General features: G+C 42.4%; 1 protein-coding gene across 15 annotated transcripts in view; it reads left to right on the top strand.

Moving 5' to 3' along the window:
- Positions 1-23,874, top strand: part of lrba (LPS-responsive vesicle trafficking, beach and anchor containing) — a 462,623-nt gene that overhangs the window by 61,129 nt on the left and 377,620 nt on the right. For all 15 annotated transcript variants that reach the window (XM_079552680.1, XM_079552675.1, XM_079552684.1 and 12 more), the window contains exons 30-33: positions 4,405-4,577; positions 8,106-8,187; positions 8,392-8,525; positions 10,048-10,109. In XM_079552680.1, the coding sequence (XP_079408806.1) occupies positions 4,405-4,577; positions 8,106-8,187; positions 8,392-8,525; positions 10,048-10,109 (451 nt within the window). The remainder of the gene's footprint in view (positions 1-4,404; positions 4,578-8,105; positions 8,188-8,391; positions 8,526-10,047; positions 10,110-23,874) is intronic.

The following is a 23,874-nucleotide window of genomic DNA, read 5'->3' on the forward strand; positions in this document are numbered from 1 at the left end:
TTCCGCCCGAGCTTTATTTCCTCTCTTATCACCTCCCGTAATCAGCCTGCCTTCTCTGGCCTCCCAGACCCTGAGCATGCAGATATTGCTCCCACCATATTTATTACCTTGTACATCGTCCTAATCACTATTTAGCCTCTCCCTTTGACCAGTATGTCTTCCCCTGCCAAAACACGGCACCTCTGCGCTAGCCCCGGACGACTGAATTTACGAGTCCGGTGCGTGGAAAAGCCGGGATCTCGCTGATAAAACCCTTGGCCCGTTGGGTCACTGGGTGAAGCATCCCAACTTGATTTATCCCGTCGTGCAAACCGTGCTGGTTCTCTCCCATCCATTTTTGAGCTATGCCCCTGTTTTGACAGCCAGTCGGCGAATGTTTGCTGATGCTAACCAGAGCTAAACAGTGTCATTGTGCAAGCCGGTTGATTTAGACAGTAGAATGTGCGAGTGTTAGCTGTCGGGATATACACGGAGCGGTTGTTAGCATTCCGGCGAGCAGAGGCTACATGCGTGTGAAGGCAGATGATGTGATAAGTAGCGTTGTTAATGGGGACGGCGATTCAAACAGACAGGGTTGGAGGTGTTTTGTTTTTAAATACTTCCTTGCGGGATTTCACCTGCTCAGAGGCACCTGCATCTAAAAAAAAACAAAACTGTCTGCTCGCCTTTATTATGCTTTTGCTGCATATTGTGCAAAGAAATATTTAAAGCGAGTACTAGATGGGGTCTTAACTCGCTTCAAGGCAACAAGGTCCTCAGTCCAGTAACCTACTTTGCACAAACTCCAGTTTTTCCGAACTCCAAAACGTGTGGGTCATGTTCTCCCATCGTCGTGGTGTTCATTGTTGTAGCAGCTCAACAATAATCCTCCCCAGGTGTATGGAAGTTTTGTTATTGATGATATATGGTCATTTTTTGCTAGTTTCTTCCTTTAACCTCTCAGTTTTAATGTCAGTGTAAGTAATAAAAAAAGACGCAACTCACCTTCATCCTTTCCAGGAAATAACTGCAACAGAGCAGTGTTCACTCGTATTTCACACGCCTATTCATTCCCACATATTCACATGTGTGGCATCCACGTGTAGCTCGGGAGGCGACTGAAATGATGCTGTAATCCAAATATGGGCGTTTCCTTTCAGGGAGACCGCTTTGGCTAAAGACTGGGGGCGCATGTGCAGATCTTACAAAGTTCAGAACCTGTTTTCTCAAAATGAGGTTTTCTTTACACTCCTGCAACACATTCTCCACTTTAGTAGCTCCTACACGCGCCACACTTTCCAGTCTTAGCAATATTTTCAAGTTTATTTCAGGAGGACTTTCTAATATCTAATTCCTAGCTTTGATAAGATATCCCAAATCCCTGAAATATCTTTGTAGCTAATATGTAAACAAAAATGAAACCATGCATTTAAACCTGGCTCTAACCCTAAGATTTTGACCATTTTTATTTTTCATATGTAAACATAAAATGAGAGAAAACTTGCACCACATTTTTTTCCTCCTAGTTATATCAGTAACCTACAGCAAAAGCATCAAATTGATATCGTTAGCTTTATTTCCCCCCCCAATTTACCTGCAGTGTCTCACCTAAAAAGACGCCATAATGCTTATAATCCTAAATTATATATTCAGATCGGTGTTGCTATAAACACACCAATGTCCAAAACATAGAATAACACATCCCGAATTGAAGCGTTTCATCTCTTTAGCTGAATCGATTAAGGACACTGAATCTCATCCTATTACATTCTAGTATTGACCTCCCTGGCCTTCTGAAGTGAGAGCCACGCCGCGCTCTTCTCACTAGTTTTACCTAAAATAGCAGCAGATTACCGGAATCACTGTTTTTACTGCGCTCCGGTTAAAGCCTTGTAAATTATTCAGCTCGGTCCGGGCTGCCGCCGGGGCTCCTGTTTGCGGCTGAGGGGGGGCGGAGATGGTGGGTCCGCTGACGGCTGATTAATCGACTGGGGCGGCCCACTCATGATAAGTGTGGCTAATGACCTGCTGAATAATTCACTCGGCCTGTGCCATAGAGCAGATGGAAGGCCAAATACGTACGCAAACATGTTGGCCGCAGCGTTCTGGACGCACTCAAGGACTTAGTTGTATTAGCCATATGCATATATTCACGTATTTAAATGAACAGACCATTGCACTGGGGGAGGTCTGTCTCTGCCCCCTGCTGTTGACATCTCCCATCTCCTGATATCACTGCACCGACACAGGGCTTCCTAGTTTGCTGATCATTGCCTCGTCAATACCTGTTATTGGGTTCAAATGACGTAACTACTCATAAGAAATGACATCTGGGCCAAATATTGAATGTCTTTCAATCTAATGGTACATGCATTTCAATTTTAGTACTTCAGTGTTTTACTTAAAGCCACACCGTAGGGCTGCTCGATTATTGAAAAAATAATAATCACGATTATTTTTGTCATAATTGAAATCACGATTATTCAACCGATTATTTGCTGCCTTTAAAAAAAGTATCTTTATTTTATTTATTTATTAATCAAAACACTATGATGATATTTTATGTTTTCTGGACAGTCATAAAAGTACAAATGATTTCAAGTACGCCTTGATTAAAGAGAGGTCCCTGTTTCACACCTGCCCCCTGCTGGCCAGCCCTCACACCTGCGCAAGTAAACTGAGCAGTGCGGCCTGATGACATCATCACACAGCGCCGTTTGTTTTTATGTCAGACAAAAGCATGAGCCACGGCACGTGAAAAGCGGAAAATAATCCCAGCGGCCTGAAATAACGCAAGTCTGCTTTGAAAAATAAAAAAACTTGAAAAAAAAAAATTGAAAAAATGGAGAAAAATATTTATATATCGATTTTTGCGATTATGCTAATTTTGTAATCGTTTACTGTTGTAATCGAAATCGTAATCGAATTTCGATTAATTGCACAGCCCTACCACACCGCGTAAGATTTCACCTAATAAAGACTATAGAAATACAAGCATTTCTTTTGTGACAGATATTTTGATGATTGAAAAATGCCTCATAAATGTACAATCAAACATGTGCCTTTGCCGTGAGCGGCTCAGCTCTCCTTTACTGGGAGTGGGTGCGTCTTCAGCTCGTCTCCGTGGAGATGTGACTGAAGTCAGTAGAATTTGAGATTTAACCATGTGTTGAGCTGGTCACTGGGAGCATGTTTTGTGTTGATGGCAACAGTATAGTCCAAAATGTTACGCAGTGTGCCTTTAAGTATTCATTTTTGAGAAACCATAAACTCGCCTCGCCTCTCCAGACCTGTCACCCACAGACAGCGTTTGACAAATGGGTCAAATGCAGTGGAAAACATTCAAGGGACAGACACAATGTTACTTACTTTAGCCATGTTGAATTTCTTCTTAAGTTACTCACTGTGAAGTTAGCATTTCTCCGCACAATATACAACTTGAGTAAAAGTCTGCCCTTTAATCCAGTTTGTGATGCTTAACTTTTTACTTTCTGCGTTGTCTTATTTGTGAAATGGCTTGAGTTTGCTGCACTCTGGACGTCTTGAGCGATCCTCAGTGCCCTGTGACCCTTATGTGTCAGCGCTACTTTCACAGATCTGTGGAAGCTCAGTTCTGTGGTCGGAGTCAAACATTCTCTGTAGCTTTTAAATAGATCTGATCAGCTGCTTTCAATCAACAACCTTTGATACTGTGGCCAGGTCTCTGTTTGCACCACAGGCAGCCAACGCCGGCTCCTCAGCCCTTCAACTCCTGACAGTTTGCAAGAGGGTCGTTTTCAACTTCCAATTACTGGAAAATCTTACTGTTGGCAGTGATGGCTCTTTCATTGGAGCTTGATTCGTTTCAAATTACTCGCTCCTCACAGACAAATCACATAAAGAAGATGCGATGTAGCAATGATTTGATTGTAAATAAAAAGATACAGCAATGAAATCAGTTCATACCGACCAATCGCACCACTAGCCGCTGGTTGGTGTTTGCGAGCGGCCGCAGCAGCCCGTGATTAGAGCCCGTTTCTCCCGTGTCGGCGCCGATAAGCGGGGCCCGTGTCTCTTTGATAGGCGCAGTGGTCTGTCAGAGCCCTGGTTCGAGCTGACAGCTTATCTGCATGCTGCCTCCCCTCCCAGATGCACCGAGCACTTCCTGTTCCTGCACAGGACATCTAAACAGAGCGCTATCAGGACTTGAGAAGGAGTGTGCAAACATTGAGAGCAGTTGTCAGTGATTATGCACGGACACACTGTGATGTTGTCGTTCAAAATGTAAACTACAGCATGACAAAGAAAGAGACATCAGCACTATGTTCCTTGAGCCTTAGGCGCATTTGCTCCTGTAGGAAAAGTTTGTTTGTACTTATTTTTGTGAAGGTTTTATTATTGAGCTTTGAAATTGTGAGTAAGATTGTATTTGCCTTCTCTTTGCAGAAGTGTCGTGGTTGCCCCGAAGAAGCCAGGCACCGCTGCAGCCCCAGCCTCCTCCACCCCTGTCCCAGCAGGCAGCGGCGCAGCCTCAGTGTCTGCTGGTCCACCTCTGGAGAGTGTGTCTGTGGTATCTGCGCCTGATGCCTCCCAGAGCACTTCCACCGAGCCGGCAGCTGGTCAGTACACACGCACACTGATAATAGAACAAGGCCGGGCCCCGGGCCGATGAGTGCGAGCCCTCAGGAGACTGATGGGATTAGCTTTCTTTGACATTGTTTAGGTGTAGAGCTTAATTCAAACCATTTCTGTGGATGTTACACAGAGGCACCTGTTTTTAGTAATCAGCTATTTTAGATTTGAAGGCCGTTAGCTTTAGAATCTGGGTAATAATTAATGGCAGTTGTTATTATTGTATTCTACTTCCAGCTGGAGTTCAAATCCTGAATTAAGGAAGTTCTGTTTGTCCCACGACTTTTGTTTTTATGATGTCGTCAATATAGAGCATTGGCTTTAAGTATGAGTACATCACTGTCGTTTTACAGGTGTTAAGCACAAACAGGGCTGGCCCTAGCCAAATTGGTGCCCTAGGCAAGATTGAACTCGACCCCCCCACCCCAAAAATAAATAAATTAATTGGTAAATAAAAATAAGTCATTCATATTATTAATGTGTTAATTACCATTTATATTTCTGTGTGTTTCTGTCGCGCACATCCACAAAGCCTTTTTCTGAATTTTCTTTTTTCTTTTTTTCTTTTTTTGAGCAGTTTACGTTTCACATTTTTTACAACATTCACATCCACATTATTCTTTTACAGGAGTTCAAAAAAAAAAAGAAAAAAAAAAAAGGAGTCGGCTGAAGCTAGAAGCTTATATACGCCGACCCCGTAATCTTGACCCAAATAGCTTCCTATGTTTTTCTATCCCAATCCTTTTGGACACACTTTGGAAATGGAAACGTCTAGTTTATTGTATTTATTATGATCATTAGCATTAGAATATTATGATTATCTATTTATTTTTAAAAAATCTGAACATGTGCGATCATGAAACGTGCGCACAACAGTTACAGTATATTGGAGGAGGAACCTGTACTTTTGAAGTAAATTTACACATTTTCACCGCAATGTTTGTGGCTCCCCGGAGGCGTAGAAGGACCAGGGAGAGCTCGACCGACAGCTTGAAAGCTCTAGTATGTCCAAAAAGCAGGGATGTTATAAATGATGGGAGCATGGGGTTAAAAAATGATTTGCCGCCCCCTCCGGCAGATGGCGCTATATGCCGGCCGCCTGGGTTGCCTATGCCCAGAGCAAGCCCTGACCACAAATATAGGTTGTTCAGTGTCATATACAATAATGCTGTATTACTATGTGGGTCTTATCAACCTGTCGTTATCGTTACAATACTTGTTAAATCTAAATCACAGATATATTTTCACTCTTCTATGATTATATTTTATGTTGGTGTTTGTCTGGGTCAATTGGGGCTATTAATTTCTAAGTTTTAAGTGCCTTAGGAGGGAACCCCTTTCAAACTCCCAGACAGCTCCGCGTTGGGCTGCACAAGGCCGCTAATCGCTGCTTAAGCGCTCCGCACGCCTCTCTCTGTCAGCGAACGGCGCTGAGTAAACACGCTTTGTGGCCCTGTGTGTTTTAGTGCGGCAGTGGGAGGACTAATGGAGACCTTCATTTACTCCTAGGTTTTGAAGGAGCTACTTGAGCTAGAGAGGGCCTTATGGTCAAGATGGTGCAGTTCAACACCTCCACACACACACACACACACACACACACACATACACACACACATGCATTCCACTGTCTGTCATTCCTGAAGAGTTATCCCTGCCCTGAGACCGTCCTCGCTGGGAAAACAAGCAGAGGAGGCCCCCCCCCCCACACACACACCCTCCTCTATATTCAGCTGGGCATTAGCTTATTTATGAGGCGCAGGCGAGTGAATTTACTGGCAGATCAATCAAGGATGGACTCGGAGTGTCGGAGCGCCCCCCCGGTCTCTAGAATGGAGCTATAAAGTACTTTTTAGCCCCGTAATGAAACAGTCACTAAAATAGCCCAAAAGGGTAAACTGGTATGCGATGACTCGGGGCAAAGAGTATGCATTTCACGTATAAGATTGGTGTAGTGGCTTATATTCTTCATCAATGACCTATAAATTAACATGCTGTGTTAGTGAAGAGATTTTTGGAATAATGTAGGTGTAGTTTTGACTCTTTGAAGACCCAGGTTAGCTCTGATTTGATCTTGAACTAGGTATTTAGAAGGTCAAATATTTTATGAAGTGGTCCTTGGTGTGGAAAGTTTGAGAACTTTTGGACAAGTTTTGTAATTGATCTTTATTAATTGTCATCTGAAGTGCACAATGTAAAAGCTGACGTCTATGCTCATGTCTAAGTAAATACTGACAGGCAAAGCCACAAAATGATGCTAAATGACATCTCATCTGCGTTACCTTGGCACTCGCCTGTCACACAAAGTGTCTAAAAGTGACACTGCAAAATGATAACCCTGCTAAAATTACGGCCGCAGTCGACAGTGATCCGCTCTGAGCCTTCCAGCGCTCTAAGTCCATTATAAGATTGTAAATTGATAAGAAAGACACATTGTGCTTGGAAGTACATCATCCACTATCTAACCATAAAATTATACTTGTACCTCGCTTGCCCTAGTCGCCCATAAATCCAACCCCTCCATGCATTTGAATGGTGTGGAGTCCCCACCATTCAAACATATGGGGGAGTTGGATGTTATATTATATCTCAGGTTTATGGAGCTTAAACCCTGTATATTCAAGAAATATTGTGAAAACTACCTTGAATATTCTGAAAGCGATTTTGCTGCGTGTGGTTTCCCTGTCAACACATTCAATTAAAACAAAGATCAGAAGCAGAGGTCGACAGATATGGGTTTCTCTAAGGTGCCAATGCCCATTTTGGGGGATTTTTACTGGCCGATGCCGATATGCGCAGCCTATATTTTTGTCCCTTTTGTTTTTGGCTGATTTTTACAAATGTCTGGTCTATAATCCTGTAAAAACATAAATACTTGGCCACTCCAGCAGTGGCCAATTTTATTTTACTACTTTAGGCGATTCAATCATAGTTTCTGTCCCAGCCTTGATAAGTTGCCATTAGCATTAGCATACTGTTGCGAGCCGCTGCAATTTGCGCAACGATCAAAAATACAGTTAACTCAACTCATTAAATTCTCCAGGTTCTGTGCTTCAAAATGACGATGCAGCCTTTCCATGTTAACTGAGGTTTAGTTGGTGAAATGTGTGTTAACCAGTTTTCATCGCAATGTTTCTCTGTTCGCCCGAGGCCTGCAGTTGTTGGAGGGCTCGATTTAAAGCCCTCGTTTTGCTCTTTCCAATGAAAAAAACGGGAAGTCTCGATCACTTTCGGTCCTGGCTTTTATCGGCGCTAGATCGGCTGTTAGCAGATATAGTAAAATCGCTAAATTTTAACCAGATATAACGGTTGACCTCTAATTAGAAGTCATTGTTTTTTCGTTTTGCCAATTGTTCTCCAAAAAGGACCAAATAATACAGGTGGGTGGCATCTTCTGTTATGGATATTGCGTAAATATTGTCCTGCCCCTACCTCTGTATGATGCATAGCCTTATGTTTGTGTGTGTGTGTGTGTATGGTGCAGACTAATCTCCGTGTTCTTTGGTTTCTCCCTGCAGCGGGCCAAGTTCCAGCCAGCGCGAGCCTGCCATCTGTCCCCCCACTCTCCCCTGTGACCCAGAACACCACCCCCAGTATGAGGTGATTCATCTTCTTTTTTTTTTTTTTTTTTACCCCCTTCACTCAACACGAACGCCATCAGCTGTTTACGCGCGGGAAGCACACACAATCACTTACGTATGCAAACTCGCTGAAATAAAAAGCTTCTCGTCAAAGTTGTGCATAATTTGTCCATTTGTTCACTGTCGACGCTCTAAGATGGATTTTCCTTTTCTTGCTTTGTAGCATTTCGGAGCGTCTCGAGCACGCGCTGGAGAAGGCCGCGCCGTTGCTGAGGGAGATCTTTGTGGACTTTGCGCCGTTCCTGTCCCGGACTTTGTTGGGAAGTCACGGGCAGGAGCTGCTTATCGAGGGGACAAGTAAGTATGGCATCAACGCAACAGAACGGGTAACAATAAGATCCTGTGATCCGACAGGTAAATGCTCAATCGTGAGTCGAGCACAGTCGTGGAGCTCCCCTGCCAAGTGCCACCCTCATTTGAATGCAATTACACGCGCAGGACGCTGTTAATCCAATAGTCCGATGAGCGCTGGAGCTGCTGGTCGCGTTGAAGGCTTCCATGGGGGGGCGGGTCAGAGGCCACGCCACTAATAGCAGTGTTTGGGATGTCTGCTGCCACCAAACAAAATGGAAAGTTGATTGATAGCTGCAGGGGGGCCTGCGGAGGCGGCCGGGGGAGGGGCGTGTGGCAGAGTGTTAATTTCAACAACTACTGTAAGTTTTTGTCGACATCATAGTTTTGCTCCAAAAATCAAAATAAAAACTGAAAGAAAAAGTGTTAAAGGACGGCAAACTTTGATTAAATGTCCTGATATGTTTCACGTCTATCAGTAAATAATAACTAAAAATTATTGGACTGAGCCACTGAAGCTCCAAAGGAAACGTGTTTTTATGTTTTTCCTTTGTAGCACCAAATGATAAAAAATCCTAGTAACGGGTGTGGTATATGCTTTTTACATTTGCCAAAAGGTAAATGAGGCCATGCAAATTAAATAATTGTACTATTTTCTTGACCCCGGCCTGGTCCCCTCCGTCTGTGTGGCCCTCTCCGGACACTCTAGTGGCCCCCCTGCCCTCTGAAAGCCCAGAGCTCAACATTAGGGATCAATGGACATATGTTGACCAAGTAAAAGCTGTAATACAAGGCCCAAATATGTATTAGTTTACAGTAACAACATGTTGACTCATTAGCCACATCAATAGTATCTGCTCCCCTGCAGATGGTGCGAGGTTAGCTAATCCTGGCATGCTAATGTTTGGACAAGTGCAAAGGGCTCAGGCTCACTATAGAGCCTAAAGCATGCAACATTCAAAACTTTTAGTAATATTACAATGTTGTTTCCTGATTGAAAACGTACCTCATAATCCTGCATATATGGTCCACCTCTCTCTCATGTCAGAACACCTTATCAAAACTTGTTTGGATTATCTTCAAACAACAAGATTCCGGGCTTGCACTGATTCCATCTTCTAAAACACAAGAGTATTTCCTGACCCCTGGATTTAAAAACACATTTTTTACACTGTATTGAATGTCTTTTGCCGATTTTTACTTTCAATATTGATATGAACAAAATCAAAACAATTCGAATTGGCCTGGAGCACCCTCTAAAGACAGAAGTGGAAATGGCACGTTAGAAAATGGTGTAAACAAGATTTTACTTTCAGCTAGCGGCATGTTATCAAATTAGCGGCGCTGCAATGAACACATTATGAGCTCAGAACTGCTCAGAACGGGTCCAGTGATGGACTAGGGGCATAAAAATGTGGAGTGTCTCAATTACGACGCCACAAAATCCTGGAAAAACGGATCGGAGGGCTCAAAGCTGACGCGCCTCTTTCAGAATGCCTTTCAAAATGACCCGTTGATTTTTTTGCAGGTCTGGTGTGCATCAAGTCCAGCAGCTCCGTGGTGGAACTGGTCATGCTCTTGTGTTCTCAGGTGAGTGCAGCGTCTTTATCTCCTCCTCCGTAGCCCTCCTACCTGTCTCCAGTTTATCCAGCTCAGATTTATCGCGCTCACCTTAGCGAGCAGAGCCTTATCTCTCCTCCACACTCCCCTGTCCGCCTCGTGAGTTAGGGGGCCAAAGAAACCAGAGAGGGAGCCATCTTGGACTGCGAATATCGGCCGGTGGGTCAAGGGTGGCCGACCTGTCCGCGCCACCTTTGACCCGGTGTAGCCTCTTGTGGCCCGGGCCAAACTGATGAGGAGGGATAATGTAGATTTGATTGTGCTTTCCATTGATTTACCCCTCTCTTGTCTGTTGTCTTGTGGGTGTTTTGTTGCCAAGTTTATTTTGCTTGTGCCGGATTCATGAATACTAATTCCGGGATCATAAGCAGGCGTGGGCAGATCAATGATCGGGCTCGTCAATACATCACTGCAGGACGGCTGACTTGCATTAACAGACACAGGGCGACCCAAAGCGGAGAAGTTACGGCTTATTCGGTTAAGGTGCAGTTTTCACCAATCCAGAACCAATGTGTTGACTTAAAAGGGCATTTTTCATTCGCTGTAGAAAACTCTTAGCTTCATTAACGCAGCACTCAGGTCTGTTGCAAATGTGATGTTGATAAATGTTTTGACAATTAGCCTTATGATGTATAGGATACTTGAACAAGGTAAAAGAAAAATGTATAAGTTGAAATGAATGGGGCTGGGTTTGCATCTTATTATCAGTGAAGGGGGAACCATTTAGAACCAGAGCTAAAATTGCATTTAGATGAGGGGTGTTCCTGTGGTTCTAAACTGGTCCTTAACCACCACCTGAACCGAGCATATTTCTACAATTTTCTATTACCCAAATTCAAAAACGTATTGAAAAAAGCATCGAAATAGCGACAAAAATGAGATGAAAATGTGACGAAATGTGGCAATAAAGCTGCAAAAGGGCAACAAAAAAGCCCCTCAAAGTTATATCATGTGACTTACACAAAAATGCGACAAAACGGCAACAATAAAGCCAACAAAAGCAATGAAGATGTGACAAAAATGCCACAAAAGGACAAGAAAATAAAAACCAAAATAACACAAAAACATGTTAAATAATGACAACAAAAGCCACAAAGAATGTTGCAACAACACGGCAACCAGGTGCGTGCAAAAATCGGTTTAGATCAGTTTTGTTGGTCTTAGCTTTCAAATTACACTGGCCTAAAGACTCCCGTCCAGAAGCTTTAAGATTTGGGTAACACTGAACTGGAGAAAATGCACTTGGCTAAGTTAAGAGCTTAAAGGTGCATTATGTGACTTTTTAAGCAACAAAAAAAAGTTGATGTTTGTGCGTATTTGACCTTGTAGTGACCCAGCGGCTGTATGAGTGGTCAACATGGCACCTTTACTTTCCATCACAGTGGTCTCTAGGACGCTCCGGGATCAATTGTTTGGAAGGTTTTTGCTGTCGATGGACCTTCTCACCAGAAAACCTGCAAAACAATTTATCCTGGAGCGTTTTGGAGGCCACCGTGATTGAAGTAAGTAAGAAAGTAGCTTATGGGTCACTACGAGGTCAAATACGCTGAAATGCACAACTTTTTTTTTTTTTTTTACATATAAAAAGTTGCATAATGCACCTTTTAAAGAGGTTGGATTCTGCCCACAACGTTTGTAAGAGTTGCCTATTTTGATTAAATTTGGCACTCGGGAGACTTACAGTAGTTCGTAGGGGGAATAAACTACCCTGTCCTCTTTTTTTTTTTATCTTAAATGCATTTAAACTTTTTATATCCAAAACCTTATTGTGTTTGGCCCTCGACCTGCTAATACGTTTCCATTTTGGCCCGCTAACGGGGGGAAAAAAAAGCTTGAGGTGGAAATCTGCTGAAAGCTAAATGTTTATTGGCCTTCTTTTCCGGAGTATAACAACTAAAATGATGAAGTGAGATTTTTGTACAAGATTGTTTACATATGTTTCTTGTATATACAGTAACCAGTATTGTATTGTGTATTAAATATTCATTTCAATTGTACAATATGCACAAAAAGCCAACACAAAGATTCAGTCACATCCTCATAAACAACAGATAATAACTCCTCTCCTGACTCTGCTTGCATTTTCTCCATCTAAAGCGCCTCATAAAAAAACAACAATGCTCTCCAATAATACAAAAACACATCTGATTAATGGTCCCTCTCGCCGCTGCGCTGCCTCTGCTTTTTTTTAATTTTTGATATGCTTTATTTACTTCCCTCTGCCTCCACCCTCTCCCCTCTCCTCTCTCTTCTAACCCCTAAACCCTATTTGCGTCCCATTATTCACTCCACTTCTCCACTAAAAAGGCAATACAGTGGGCTCGCACATCTGTTTGGACGTCACAGACTTAAGACGGGTGGGAATATGAGGCTCGGAGAAGCCCAGGTTAGCAGCAGTGAAGGCTAGATAGAAAACCGAGCGGGAGAATGACAGGCCCTAATGCACCTATTTGTCATAACTGTCAGGGTGTTGTTTAATGCTAATCTAATCAAAGGCAGAATCTCTGTGATTGCTGTGGCGCGTTCATGCCTCTATACTATTGTCGCTGCGTTGTCGTTTTTTAATATTTTTTTCTGTCCCTTTTTTGTTGGATTTTCGTGAGATTTTTCCCACATTTTCTTCGCTTTTTGTCACTTTTTTGTTGCTCTTTTTTGGATTTTGGGTGGCATTTTCGTCACACATTTTGTCTCTTTTTCAATGCTTTTTCATCTTTCTTTTGTTGCATTTTCATCCTGGGATTTTGTCTCATTTTCCTTGCTATTTTGACCATTTTTACCAAGAAGCTTTTAGATTTGGGTAAAGCCAAGACTGGAGAAAATGCTCTCATTTCAGGTGGGGCTTAAGAGGTTAAACATTGCAATTTCAGTCATTTCTTTGCAGTTCTTTTAGTACTTCACTACTACTCTCCTACAAGTTTCAATGAATACACATTGCCGCATGCACAATATTGTCAATTTGCTCTTTTCAATTCACTGCAAAATGAAATGAAAAAACGTTTTAAATAAATGTTCAGGGAAAAGGGGTTTCTTAAGTTTTATATATTCATTGAATTTTTCTCAAACCAATCTTCTTTGTAATTTACAAAAGGTGAAATTTCTTCCTTGTATGTACATTTTTATGTCCCACTATGCTGTTTGTTACAGTTAGGGCTGCATCATTTATTTTTGAGTGTAATTCAATAACTGCCTTGAATGATACTACAGCTACTGAGTTACTGTTTCTCTTTTGTTAAAGTTCTTTATTCCCTTAGCCTCCAAATACCCCACACGCCTCACTGTTTGCAGCCAGGTTGGGCCGGCCCAGTGCTGATTGCTTCAATAAATCATCCGGCCAAATTCTCTCACAGCTGATGCAAATGTAATTTTATTGTTGGTGGGAGGCGGGGGGAGGCGGGACGCAGAGATATGGGAGGACGTTTGCAGCTTTGCGCTGGGGAGAAGTAGAAAAGGGGCCGACTTTCCTCCAGGCTAAATTACAATGCATAATTATTTGTGTGTTTGTTCTCCGTGTGCGGCTGAGAGGCTAAGCTATGATTGATGACGTTATTTAGGGACTTTGGTCTGGCCCCGCGGCATGGGAAGCGATCGGATGCCTGGCAGGAAGTGCGCGGTAACATTGACTTTGGGAAAGAACAGGCTGATTAGGTTAAAGTGCATTTGGGGCAAGATGAAATGTGTTTTTTAATCAATGTCTGTTTTTTTTGTCTTGATACTTTTGTAGTATCACTTAATACGATGTCTCTCTAGAAAACACCCCAAGAAGTTCAAATAAAATGTAGGTACAGTCTCCCAGCATAGGGCTTTTAAGTCAGACAGGATCAGAACAAGTTTGGTGACAGCGACTTTGAAATAGCTTCATGGAAGACTTTGTGTGACATGTCGGGGTGTGGGCTGGCGTTTTGATTGGGAGATGGACTAAATAAGCCTGATTACTGAACCGTGTAAATGAAACACTATTCCAGGTCTGTTTGATGAATATTTGAAGAGGACTGAAAGCCTGTAAAAGTCAACTTTGCATGTCTATAGGACTGTTAGGATTTGACACCTGGATGAAATGCAAACACAAGTAATGTAGCAACCAAGACATGGGTTCAGTTTTCTAGGGCTTGAAATCACACTAATAAAATAAGTCCAACTGATGATATCGGGACTGACCATCACCCTATGGCAACAAGCTTCGACCCATACACGAATAATTGTTGCAACCCATAAAACACTCAATTTAAGAATTTGATAAACATACAAAGCTTAAGGGGGGGGGGGTATTATGCAAAATGGACTTTTTCAAGCTTTACATCATGTTATTATGTCATTCCCTCATTAAAAACATGCCTGAAGTGTTGCCTTGGCACATTCACGTATTTTTGAGTAATCTGTAGAAACTCTGGCAGCCATTTTAGGGATAGGTTTGCCTGAGTCCTCCTAGGAACGCCCCCACCTCCTGGAGACGCCTCCGAGCTTTCGTCACCAGCCGAGTAACCAACCACTGCTCCTCAGCAGAGCCCCCTCCCCACTGATGCCACAGACAGTGTGTGGAGGGGGCGTGTCTGAAAGGGTCAGAGGTTCTTAAAGAGACAGAGGCCTATTTCAAGACATTCGCTACAGCCATTTTGAGAGAGCAATTTTATACAAGGCAGTTTTTCTAATTTACTGCATTAACAGACCAACAGAAGGTTTCGTCATCATTGTAGTGTGCTATAGACTGGTGCTATGTGATTGAAAAAAGCATAATACCCCCTCTTTAAATAATAGATCTCAGCACCATATTCAGTGTCATTTTAACAATTTCAGGAGTTGGCAAACTGGTGGCTTGGGTCCCAGGCCACCAGTTTGCTTGAGAACCACTGAAATAAGTGACAAGTACTTAATAGTACTTGAGATGCACCGATCCAGCTTTTTTTGCTTCCGATGCCGATAATGGGGGTTTGAGTATCTGCTGATATCTGATATTAACCGATACCAAGAGTCTTTCTTAAAAGTGGCTGCTTTCTCCATTTTGAAATCAATAAAGTCTTGTCTTTTCTTATGATGTTACAGATCAATTGTCAGTTAGGCTGAAGTGATCCGATCATTACACCTTGTGCATTGAAAGTATGCTTGATAAGTTATTATTTAACAGCATTTCATATACCAAAATACAAACACTTGACCATTTTATTAGGCTTCTTTAGGTATTTCCATTTTAGTTTTTGACCCAGCCTTAATTTGTTTTTGTTAGTGTTAGCATGATCCCGTTAGCATTAGCGTGCTGTTTCTAGCCACGGTTTTGCGCGGTGATCAAAAATACATTTGCAGAGGTTTAAACTAACTCAACGATTGAATTCTCTGTGTTCTAAGCTTCAAAATGACATACGCCTGTATTCATTATGAATACTATATTCATTTGGTTGGTGGAAGTTGTGTTTTTAAAATGTTCAGGCAAAACAGGTATCGGTTCAGTATCGGATATTTGTAGCCATTACCCAATATCCGATACCAGTATTGAATTGGTGCATCCTTTAATAGTTCGAATTGATACCATTGCACGAAATTACCTGCAAAATATCACTTTTTTAGAAGAAGCAATATAAAGCAAAGCAACATGCTCAGAAAATGTAGTTTTGTGAAATATAAAAAATCATATTACATTAAATATGGCAATTATGCAATATAGCAACATAAAATCTTTACCTCCCAATATTTTCCATTTTAAAAAGTTGTTAAATTATAAAAGTTACATGAACAGCAATCACACCCACCTCAACCTATCGTTTCTATTATTATCACTAACTAATAGATCAAATGAGATTATAACAACAGTCAAATTTTTAGCTCAGCCTCTAAGCTAGCCTCTGCTAACTGGATCCGCTCCCGTTCACTGTCACAACCGTGTAGCCGTCACGCGACTCCTGGCTTCAGAGCAAACCCGGAGGGAATAGGGAGATGATGTTGATTGATTCCCCCCCGCTGCAGCCTCATACAAGATGCGACTGTGTGAAATTTTAATTAATTTCTGCTGCTTCTGAGATGGAGTGGAGCCAGGCCGCGGGGTCAGGGGACTGGGGACCACAGAGCAGTTTTTAATCAGGGAGTGTTCTGATCGTCGCGTTGGCCTCAGCATCAGCGTTGGCTTTGAGGAGGGGATGGTAAACCGCTGTTTGATAGCGCCATCGCTTCTGCTCTCACACAACAGCGCTCCCAATTAAAGGACCATTTTGAATCGGACATTAACTGCTGGGGCGGCGTGTGGCCTTGTTCTTGGACCAAATATTGATTTTGTTTTGGACTGCTGAATATACAAAGTGAGGATTAATGATCATATAGGCTACTGTTGCCGTAAAAAATGGACTCTGGAAAAAGGAACGTGCGGAAAAGCATGACATTCTGTTCAAGCTTAGGTCGAGCATTTGCACTGTCGCCTATAGTTGTTCAGGCTGCAACCTAAACTGAGCATTTTGTCGTGAATTTGCCTAGATTTGCTACACATATCTCCTCTCATTTTTGACAGGAAAATATATGCTTTTGTTCGCAAGTAAACAAAGCGCTTCTCATGCTTCCACTGCTTCCACTGCTTCCACTGCTTCCACTGCTTCCACTGCTTCCACTGCTTCCTTCTCCTGTTTCTTCTACATGTACATGTTGCATATTCCATGAGCCTGACTGGTCTGGAGAAGCATGTCCGTTCTCATCTCTTCCCTTCTTCCTCCGCTCCTGATTCACCCTGACATTTTCACTCTCCCTCCCGCTCTTGTTTTTCCCCCCATCTCCGTCATATTTACAGCCAGCCCCATCGTTTCCTGGGTACACTTCTTGAAGCGGCCTCCGCGTAAAACATCTGATTAATAAATAATACTCCGGGAGACGAGAGAAAGAGCTTTTTTTTCTCCCTTCCCGTTGGGCTCGGGTTGCCGTCTGGGCCCGAGCTTTGAGGAATCATCTCATCGGCTACCGGACAGCGACCGTCAAACGCCGGGCCATAAATCTCCTCAGTAGCTGCATTTGTGTCCTGTAGATCAGCCATTATTGTCCTGCCCCTCTGTCAGCCCATCCATCGTTCTGCCGTTTATCAGAAGTGCATCCTGTACACCGAGTGGAAGTGGAAGGAAGATGGAGAGTTGCGAGGTTGAGGGGGCACTTGCTTGTTGATGGTGAAGTCTAGACAGAAAAAAAGCAGCTGGTGTAGTTTGTGGCAGAACAAACAGAAATGAAGATCATGGAAAAGGAGAGATCAGGTTTTGAGAAGATCTATCTTGAAGTGGATTTTTCTCCTACAACCTGTTAACTTTGCATCATAACTTTCACTATCATATCGTATTTCAAGCAAACGGCGACTCAGTGGCTTGAAATGTGAGAGCAAAAGAAACAAATTCTTCCCTCTTGTCGTCCCTCTGGTCTCAAATGATTGTATTGATTGCATGGTACACAGAGATCAAACACTTGCGACCTGCTCCTTACTGCCGGGTTTAAAACTTGCCTTCGAGCTCCTCTTCAGCTCTAACCCGCAGGTCATGAGGCCAAAGGTCAGAGCGAGCCAAGTGTTTGGGGAAGTCGCTGTTTCTTCCCACTGAGTCATGCAGACTCTCCCATCTGTTAAACAGGTTAACTTTAGTCTGAGGGAAACGTATGATAATGTGAAGTCATTGGATTAACAGGATTGTAGTGTTGTTATTGAATTACGGTTAAAACATGATCGCCATTGGCGGCGCTAGGAAATGTTTTTGTTTTCCTACGTCCAGTGTTACTCGGCGTGTTACAGGAACAAATGATCAGTTACACATAGGGCTTGGTACTGTAAAAAAATTAAATACCAGTACTTTACCAATACTTGGTTTCCAATATCGCTACCTGAACAATACTTTTTACGTTACCTGTATGAAAATATTTGTCGTCTACAACCAGAAAATGGAACAATAATGTGTGGAGAGTCTGCAAATTTACAATATCATCTCCAATGTCAAGAAATGTGTGAGAAATGGGCAACAAATTGGGGAAAAATGGGGTGAAATTGTGAGAAATTGTGGCAAAAATAAAGAAAATGGGGCAAAACTAGCGGAAAATTGGGGGAAAATGAGGGCAAATAGTATTAATAAAAAATTAGCAAAAATGTGGGGGAAAAAATAAAAGCAGTATTGGTCTGCTCATATAAGGTCAATGTTTTTTTAGTATCTGTAGAACCATGCTAAACCCAAATTTTGTCCTGGTTCATGCCGAAGTTGTTCTTCCACTCAAAAGACATCAAAGAGGCATGAGGATATATGAATAGTTCCTCTGTGACTTTTTAGATCTTGCAGAGACGCCATCGCATTTGAGCTGCTCTAAAGCTGTAGCTTTAGCCACACATAGTAAACAACAGTGGCTCACATCTGTGGGTACATCTCAAGAAAAATACTAAATAACCTAGTCCAGATGACCAGTTTAAAAGTTAAGTAAAGTTGATGTTGTGAATAATTGCATGTTATCAAGTAAAGATTCCGAACAATGATTTGCTAAACAGTCATTTTCATCTGTCCGCGGTCGCATTTCTTCTCGACTGCTGCGCCCGCCTTTGATAGATCAAGGGCGCTCCATGTTGTACGACCCGGTCGGGGAGCGCGCAGAAGTGCCGCGGAATGTGCCAAAACCGGGGGGGGAGAAAAATACATTCCCCATCATTTTACTCACAGTCAGACCTGCACCCCACTGTGCGCTTTAACAGGCTCACCGGGTTCAAGATCAGTGCAAATCAAAGTGTTTTTTGTCCCTCTCCCCCCCCCGTCCGGCCTCCAGTCACCTCGGACTGGCCCTTTTACAGCCACGCCGCTCCCCGTATATTCTCCGAGAAGGTGCTCTCCTGTGAGACGCAGAGAAAACACGGCAACACCAACTGGCACTTAATTTTGCAGGCACCCCGCCGTTGCCAGCTCTGCATCCCAGTGGAAGGAGCACGGAGTCGGGTGTTGTCGGTGGCCAGGCTGGGGTCAGGGGGGGAGTGGGGGGGGGTTTCCTGACAGGAAGTGAAGTCTCGCTGCGAGGGGAGAATCAGACAGGAGACTGAGGAAAAAAATGGAACGAGTTTTAATTTGGCTCCCAGCAGTTTTTACCGTGGGCCGGTTTCAAGTGGGTCATGAGAAGTGGGCCTGGCTAGTTGCGAAATGAAAGAAAAGTTGTATATCTTATCTTAAAAATGGTTCCGCATTGTTCCCCTACATTTGTCTTCCTTTATGCAGATTCTGAAACGAAAAAATATTTATCATTCTGTCCAGTAATTGACTAGTACATGAAATATACCCTGTTGACTTTACAGTATAACTAATGAAATAATATGTTTTTTTTAAGTGTGCAAGAATAGCTGGTTATTCTATACCCAAATATATAATCGAGTACATACAATACATGAATTATCTGACCCCGGAGCTGTCTTCCTGTCAGCTGCTGTGTTTGTACTGTGTTCGTACCTGACAGGTCCAAAGTTATAAGGCTGTGGAATGCTTTTGCTTCTCCCCATGCTGTCCCGGCTTGGCTGTCCCGCTGGTTATAGCATGCTGCAGCAACTTGGCTGATCTGGAGGGGAAATTCTTGGAGCTGCATTTGTTTAGAGCAGCATAGGTGCTGTAATGTACAATAGACATTTTAGTATTTCGCATTATGTAGCAAAAATATGTTTCATGAATGTGAAAAAAGAATTGGGGTATGATGTGATGTGTTCATTCTGTAGTTTATCGCCTTGCTCTTTTGGAAGTAAGCAGTTGGAGTGTGACATACCGTACATATATTTGATCGAATTCCACTGGTGAGCACTAAATGATTACGGTTTGGGCTCTGCTCCAACTTGCAGCCATTTAAACGCAGTTGTTATCATGACTTTGTGCTAGTTGTATACATATATTTACTCGCTTGTGCTTTTCACATTCTGCGTACAGTAAGCTCTCTGACATGTTTTGCTTTGCCTGTTTGGGCTGGGGGCTTAGGTCATGTTTTTTCACCCTTTGTTTTACTGTAGTCGGGAAAGTGTAACACCATGAAGCTCTCGGAGACCTCGCAAAGTAAATATTTGGACATCAGTAAATATTCTATGAGTTGTGACTGTGAGCCATGCAAACACAAATACACTAAGCACCCAGATACTGAACATACACACACATATATGCAGACACAACCGTACAAGCAAGTGACAAAAATAATTAGCAAAGATAATGTCTTTTCTTAATAAATGCCTTTGATTATGATATGACGCAATGCTGCAAAATCAATTATACTCCTATACAATTTTGTACGTTTTTAGGGGGAAAAAAACATTACAACAATTAATCTGGCATTATTTAAAATTTGCTAGTTTCTGGTGAGTGTAAAATGAAATGTCACACATCTGGCTTTGGAGAAAAATCAGTAGCTTTCAGGCCATTTACTACCTGCACTACCTTTCCGACATGCTGATTAATGCTTTTTTGTGTGTCATCAAAAGTTGTATTCCCCGTAGCCGCAAATCAACAAATACTTGTGATTATGACTGATGCCACCAAAAAGCAATAGTGACTTATTTATTATTCTGGGCGAAGTGAACCATTTCTTTCTGCTGTGTTGTCGAATGTTTTCCTTGTGTTGTGGCGGGCCCGATGTTTGAAAGGCGATTTTACTCTGGAGGTCTGCGTTTTCTCACCAGCGGCAGTGGTATATTTAGATGTTGATTATGGATAATCAGCTGTAATGACGGAAGTCCATGGCATGTGTTTAGACTCAATGCCATCGTCTTTGGAACAGAGACCAAACAGGGCTGTCCCACCGACTCTGAATTGGAACGGACATTTGCAAAATAAAAATGTAGCGTGCACTTACTTAAAAGGAAGAATTAAGTTGCCCAGTCGAGTCGTTGCAAGAAATATATAGTTAGCCATTACAATGTTAAGACCAGTGCTCTCGCCGTCCTATCATCTGTTAGGAGGTCAGGTTAAAGTTCAAGGGTCACAAATGGCTGGTTGTATCCTCTCATCAGGAGCACACTGGCCATTGTCCCTATCGCGGTCATAAAAGCCATGACACCGCTGACCAGGGCAGACAAAATCCAATATTCTATCACTGACCTGTCCCCGATTCCTTTTTGTCACCATAAGATGTCTCCCAGATCAGGGTCATTGCTTTTTTAATTCAACTAGAAGAGCCATTTCTTAGGCTATAATGACACCATTAGTCTTGCTATCACCTTTGTCCACGTTCACCAAATGCCAATGCCTCAGCATCGTTCATCACATCCAATTTAGTACTGAAGGTTTCCTTACATCAGCTGTATAGAGGTTCGTTTTTTTTCTATTGACAATCTCAAGGTCGCCACACAAATTCAAACATAGTTCATAGTATATTATTATATGTTGTACAATATGTCTGGGGCTAATTTACTGACTTGGGGTACCCCAACACAATATAAGTACTATTTCAAATAGTGTTGTTCCAATACCAGTTTCTCCCATCTGATCCCATACTTGGGTTCGGAGTAGTCGCCGATACCACAGCAAGTGAATAAAAACAATAATGAAGCTTTTAAAAAATATGCCAAAACCTATAGTACATGGCTCATTATGCATACAATATTAAACAGTCTGTGCTGCTTGATTCTACGTAGGGAAAAAAACAGATAACACAAATGTGAATATTAGAGGTTTTATTGTCTGCATTGCCTCAAAAAAAAAAAAAAAAAAGAAACATTTGGTATAGGATAGGTTTGGGTCTAGGTTCTCACGCTACGGATAGCAGGAAAATCTGTAGTACTGGCATAAAATCCGATACCAGTATCTGTATTAGAACAACCCTAATTGAAAAGAAAATGTTGTTTTGCGGGACTTTTTTTTTCAGCTACATTTTTTGTGTTCTGAAGGTTTATCTACATCAGCTCTATTGGGGCTCCGTTTTTTTCTATTGATAATATCAAGGTCCCCACGCAAATTCAATGCAGAAAACCGTAGTTCATAGTTAATTATAATTGTATTGTGTACAATAATTTACAACCTTGGGGTCCGTTAACACAATGTTTACACTAATACATGTGGGCCACTACATGTTACTACTTTTTCACTTTATTTAAGTAACACAAGTGAAGAAACAACATGTTTAAAGGTGTCTCTTCATGTGGTGGTGGTGGTGGTACATGTTATGATTTTAACAACACATTAAACACAATTTTCATTGTACTTGTGAATAATGACAAATAAAGCATTCAATGCATTCATGCCATTTTTGTGGTTGTTGAATCCCACTGAAAATGTAAATGAATTAAATTTTACACTATGCACATTTCCATAGTGTCCTAGTAACCCTGAGAAACAGAATCGAGCTAAATCTTAAAAGCTTAGTATTCAATTTCAGTTCCTTTATTTGGGGTTTTAATCATAGGTGAAGTCTAATGCATCTGGATTTCTGCTTGTCTTAGAACCACTGCTCTATTTACAACCTCACTTCCTGTGGTGTTTATTTGAAATCAAGCTCGCACGGGTTTGGCCCGCTCCGCAATATCCTCGCAGCCACAGGTTTGGTTACACTCATGGTAAATGTCCTTCAACTGCTGCGTATGCCTCATCTAGCAGGCCCCAAGGCTGCACTCACACACACTTCCTCCCAGAAAAGCAAATCCTCCCCATGCCAACATTCGGCTTCCAAAACAGTACTTCCACTCTGGGCTCCGGCTTTTATTCCCCGTGTGCCCTCTTTATTTAGAATGTATTGTAAACACGGTCAATGCCAATATGGCTCCACACGACAAAAAGCAGTTATGAGCGGGGTTAAGTGTTAGGCGGTTATCTGTATGACGCGCATTTAGTTCCAGAGTGACAGTACGCAGGCGTTTTCACCAGAGTGGTTTGCATTGGAGTGGGATATGATTGCTTCTGATGGCTGCACTTTTTTTTGCTCTCAAAGGAGGGAAAAAAAAAAAAAGTAGTATAGAGTTTGAAAGTCGTCATGCACATGAATAAATTTGGATGTGTTTTTGAAAGATGTAAGGCGATCTTTCCTTCCTTGTTCGTAGCGTTGATACTCTTTAGGCCCCGTGAGCTTTCTTGGTTTGTTGAAAGGGCAGCCTCTAGATAAACATAGAGTTTCCCCTATCAGCGCGAGGCATGATGACAGCAAATTACACGTTTTTGCATCTTTTCAAACCTCTGTTATTTTTGACAGTTTATTGGCGCCAAGCGAACCCAACCACAGCAGGGTTTTTTTGTTGTTTTTTTCCCCCAGACCTCTCAACCTTTATAGTTGACTAAATCAGACCAAACTATTTCAATTTAAAAGTTTCGGTATTTGCAATTTTGATGCTTTTCATGCATATTTCTCCGAGTCCCCGGAGAGGAAGCACGGGAGGGGGGGGAGCACTGCTAGGTTCAGACAGGCCCCATGACCTTGTTGCTTTATTATTCTTTTGACGCTTGTGTTGGAGGTGTTGAAATATTGAACAGAACATGAGAGACGATGACCGCTGCGTTTCCTTCTTGCCTTGTCCCTTCCACTTGGAGGATTTAAAGTCGCGCACGGCTGCGGTTGGAGTTGTTTAGACTGACACCTTGAACCATAACGCAAGTCAAAAAGCGGGAGGAAATCGGTGTGTTTACTGGTGATAAATGCTCTCTTAACACTGGCTTTTCATGTCTGACCACTGTTTGAGGCAGTGGACCGTCGGCTCAAAGTGACGATGGTGAACAAGTGATTATTGGCTGGCTGATGTGAGCTTATTTTAATTGAATGTTTTCTGACAGCAATAAGCATCTTCTATGCTGAGCTCCTGTTTGAGACAACG

This window comes from Gobius niger (assembly GCF_951799975.1).
Source record: "Gobius niger genome assembly, chromosome: 3".
Lineage (NCBI taxonomy): Eukaryota > Metazoa > Chordata > Actinopteri > Gobiiformes > Gobiidae > Gobius > Gobius niger.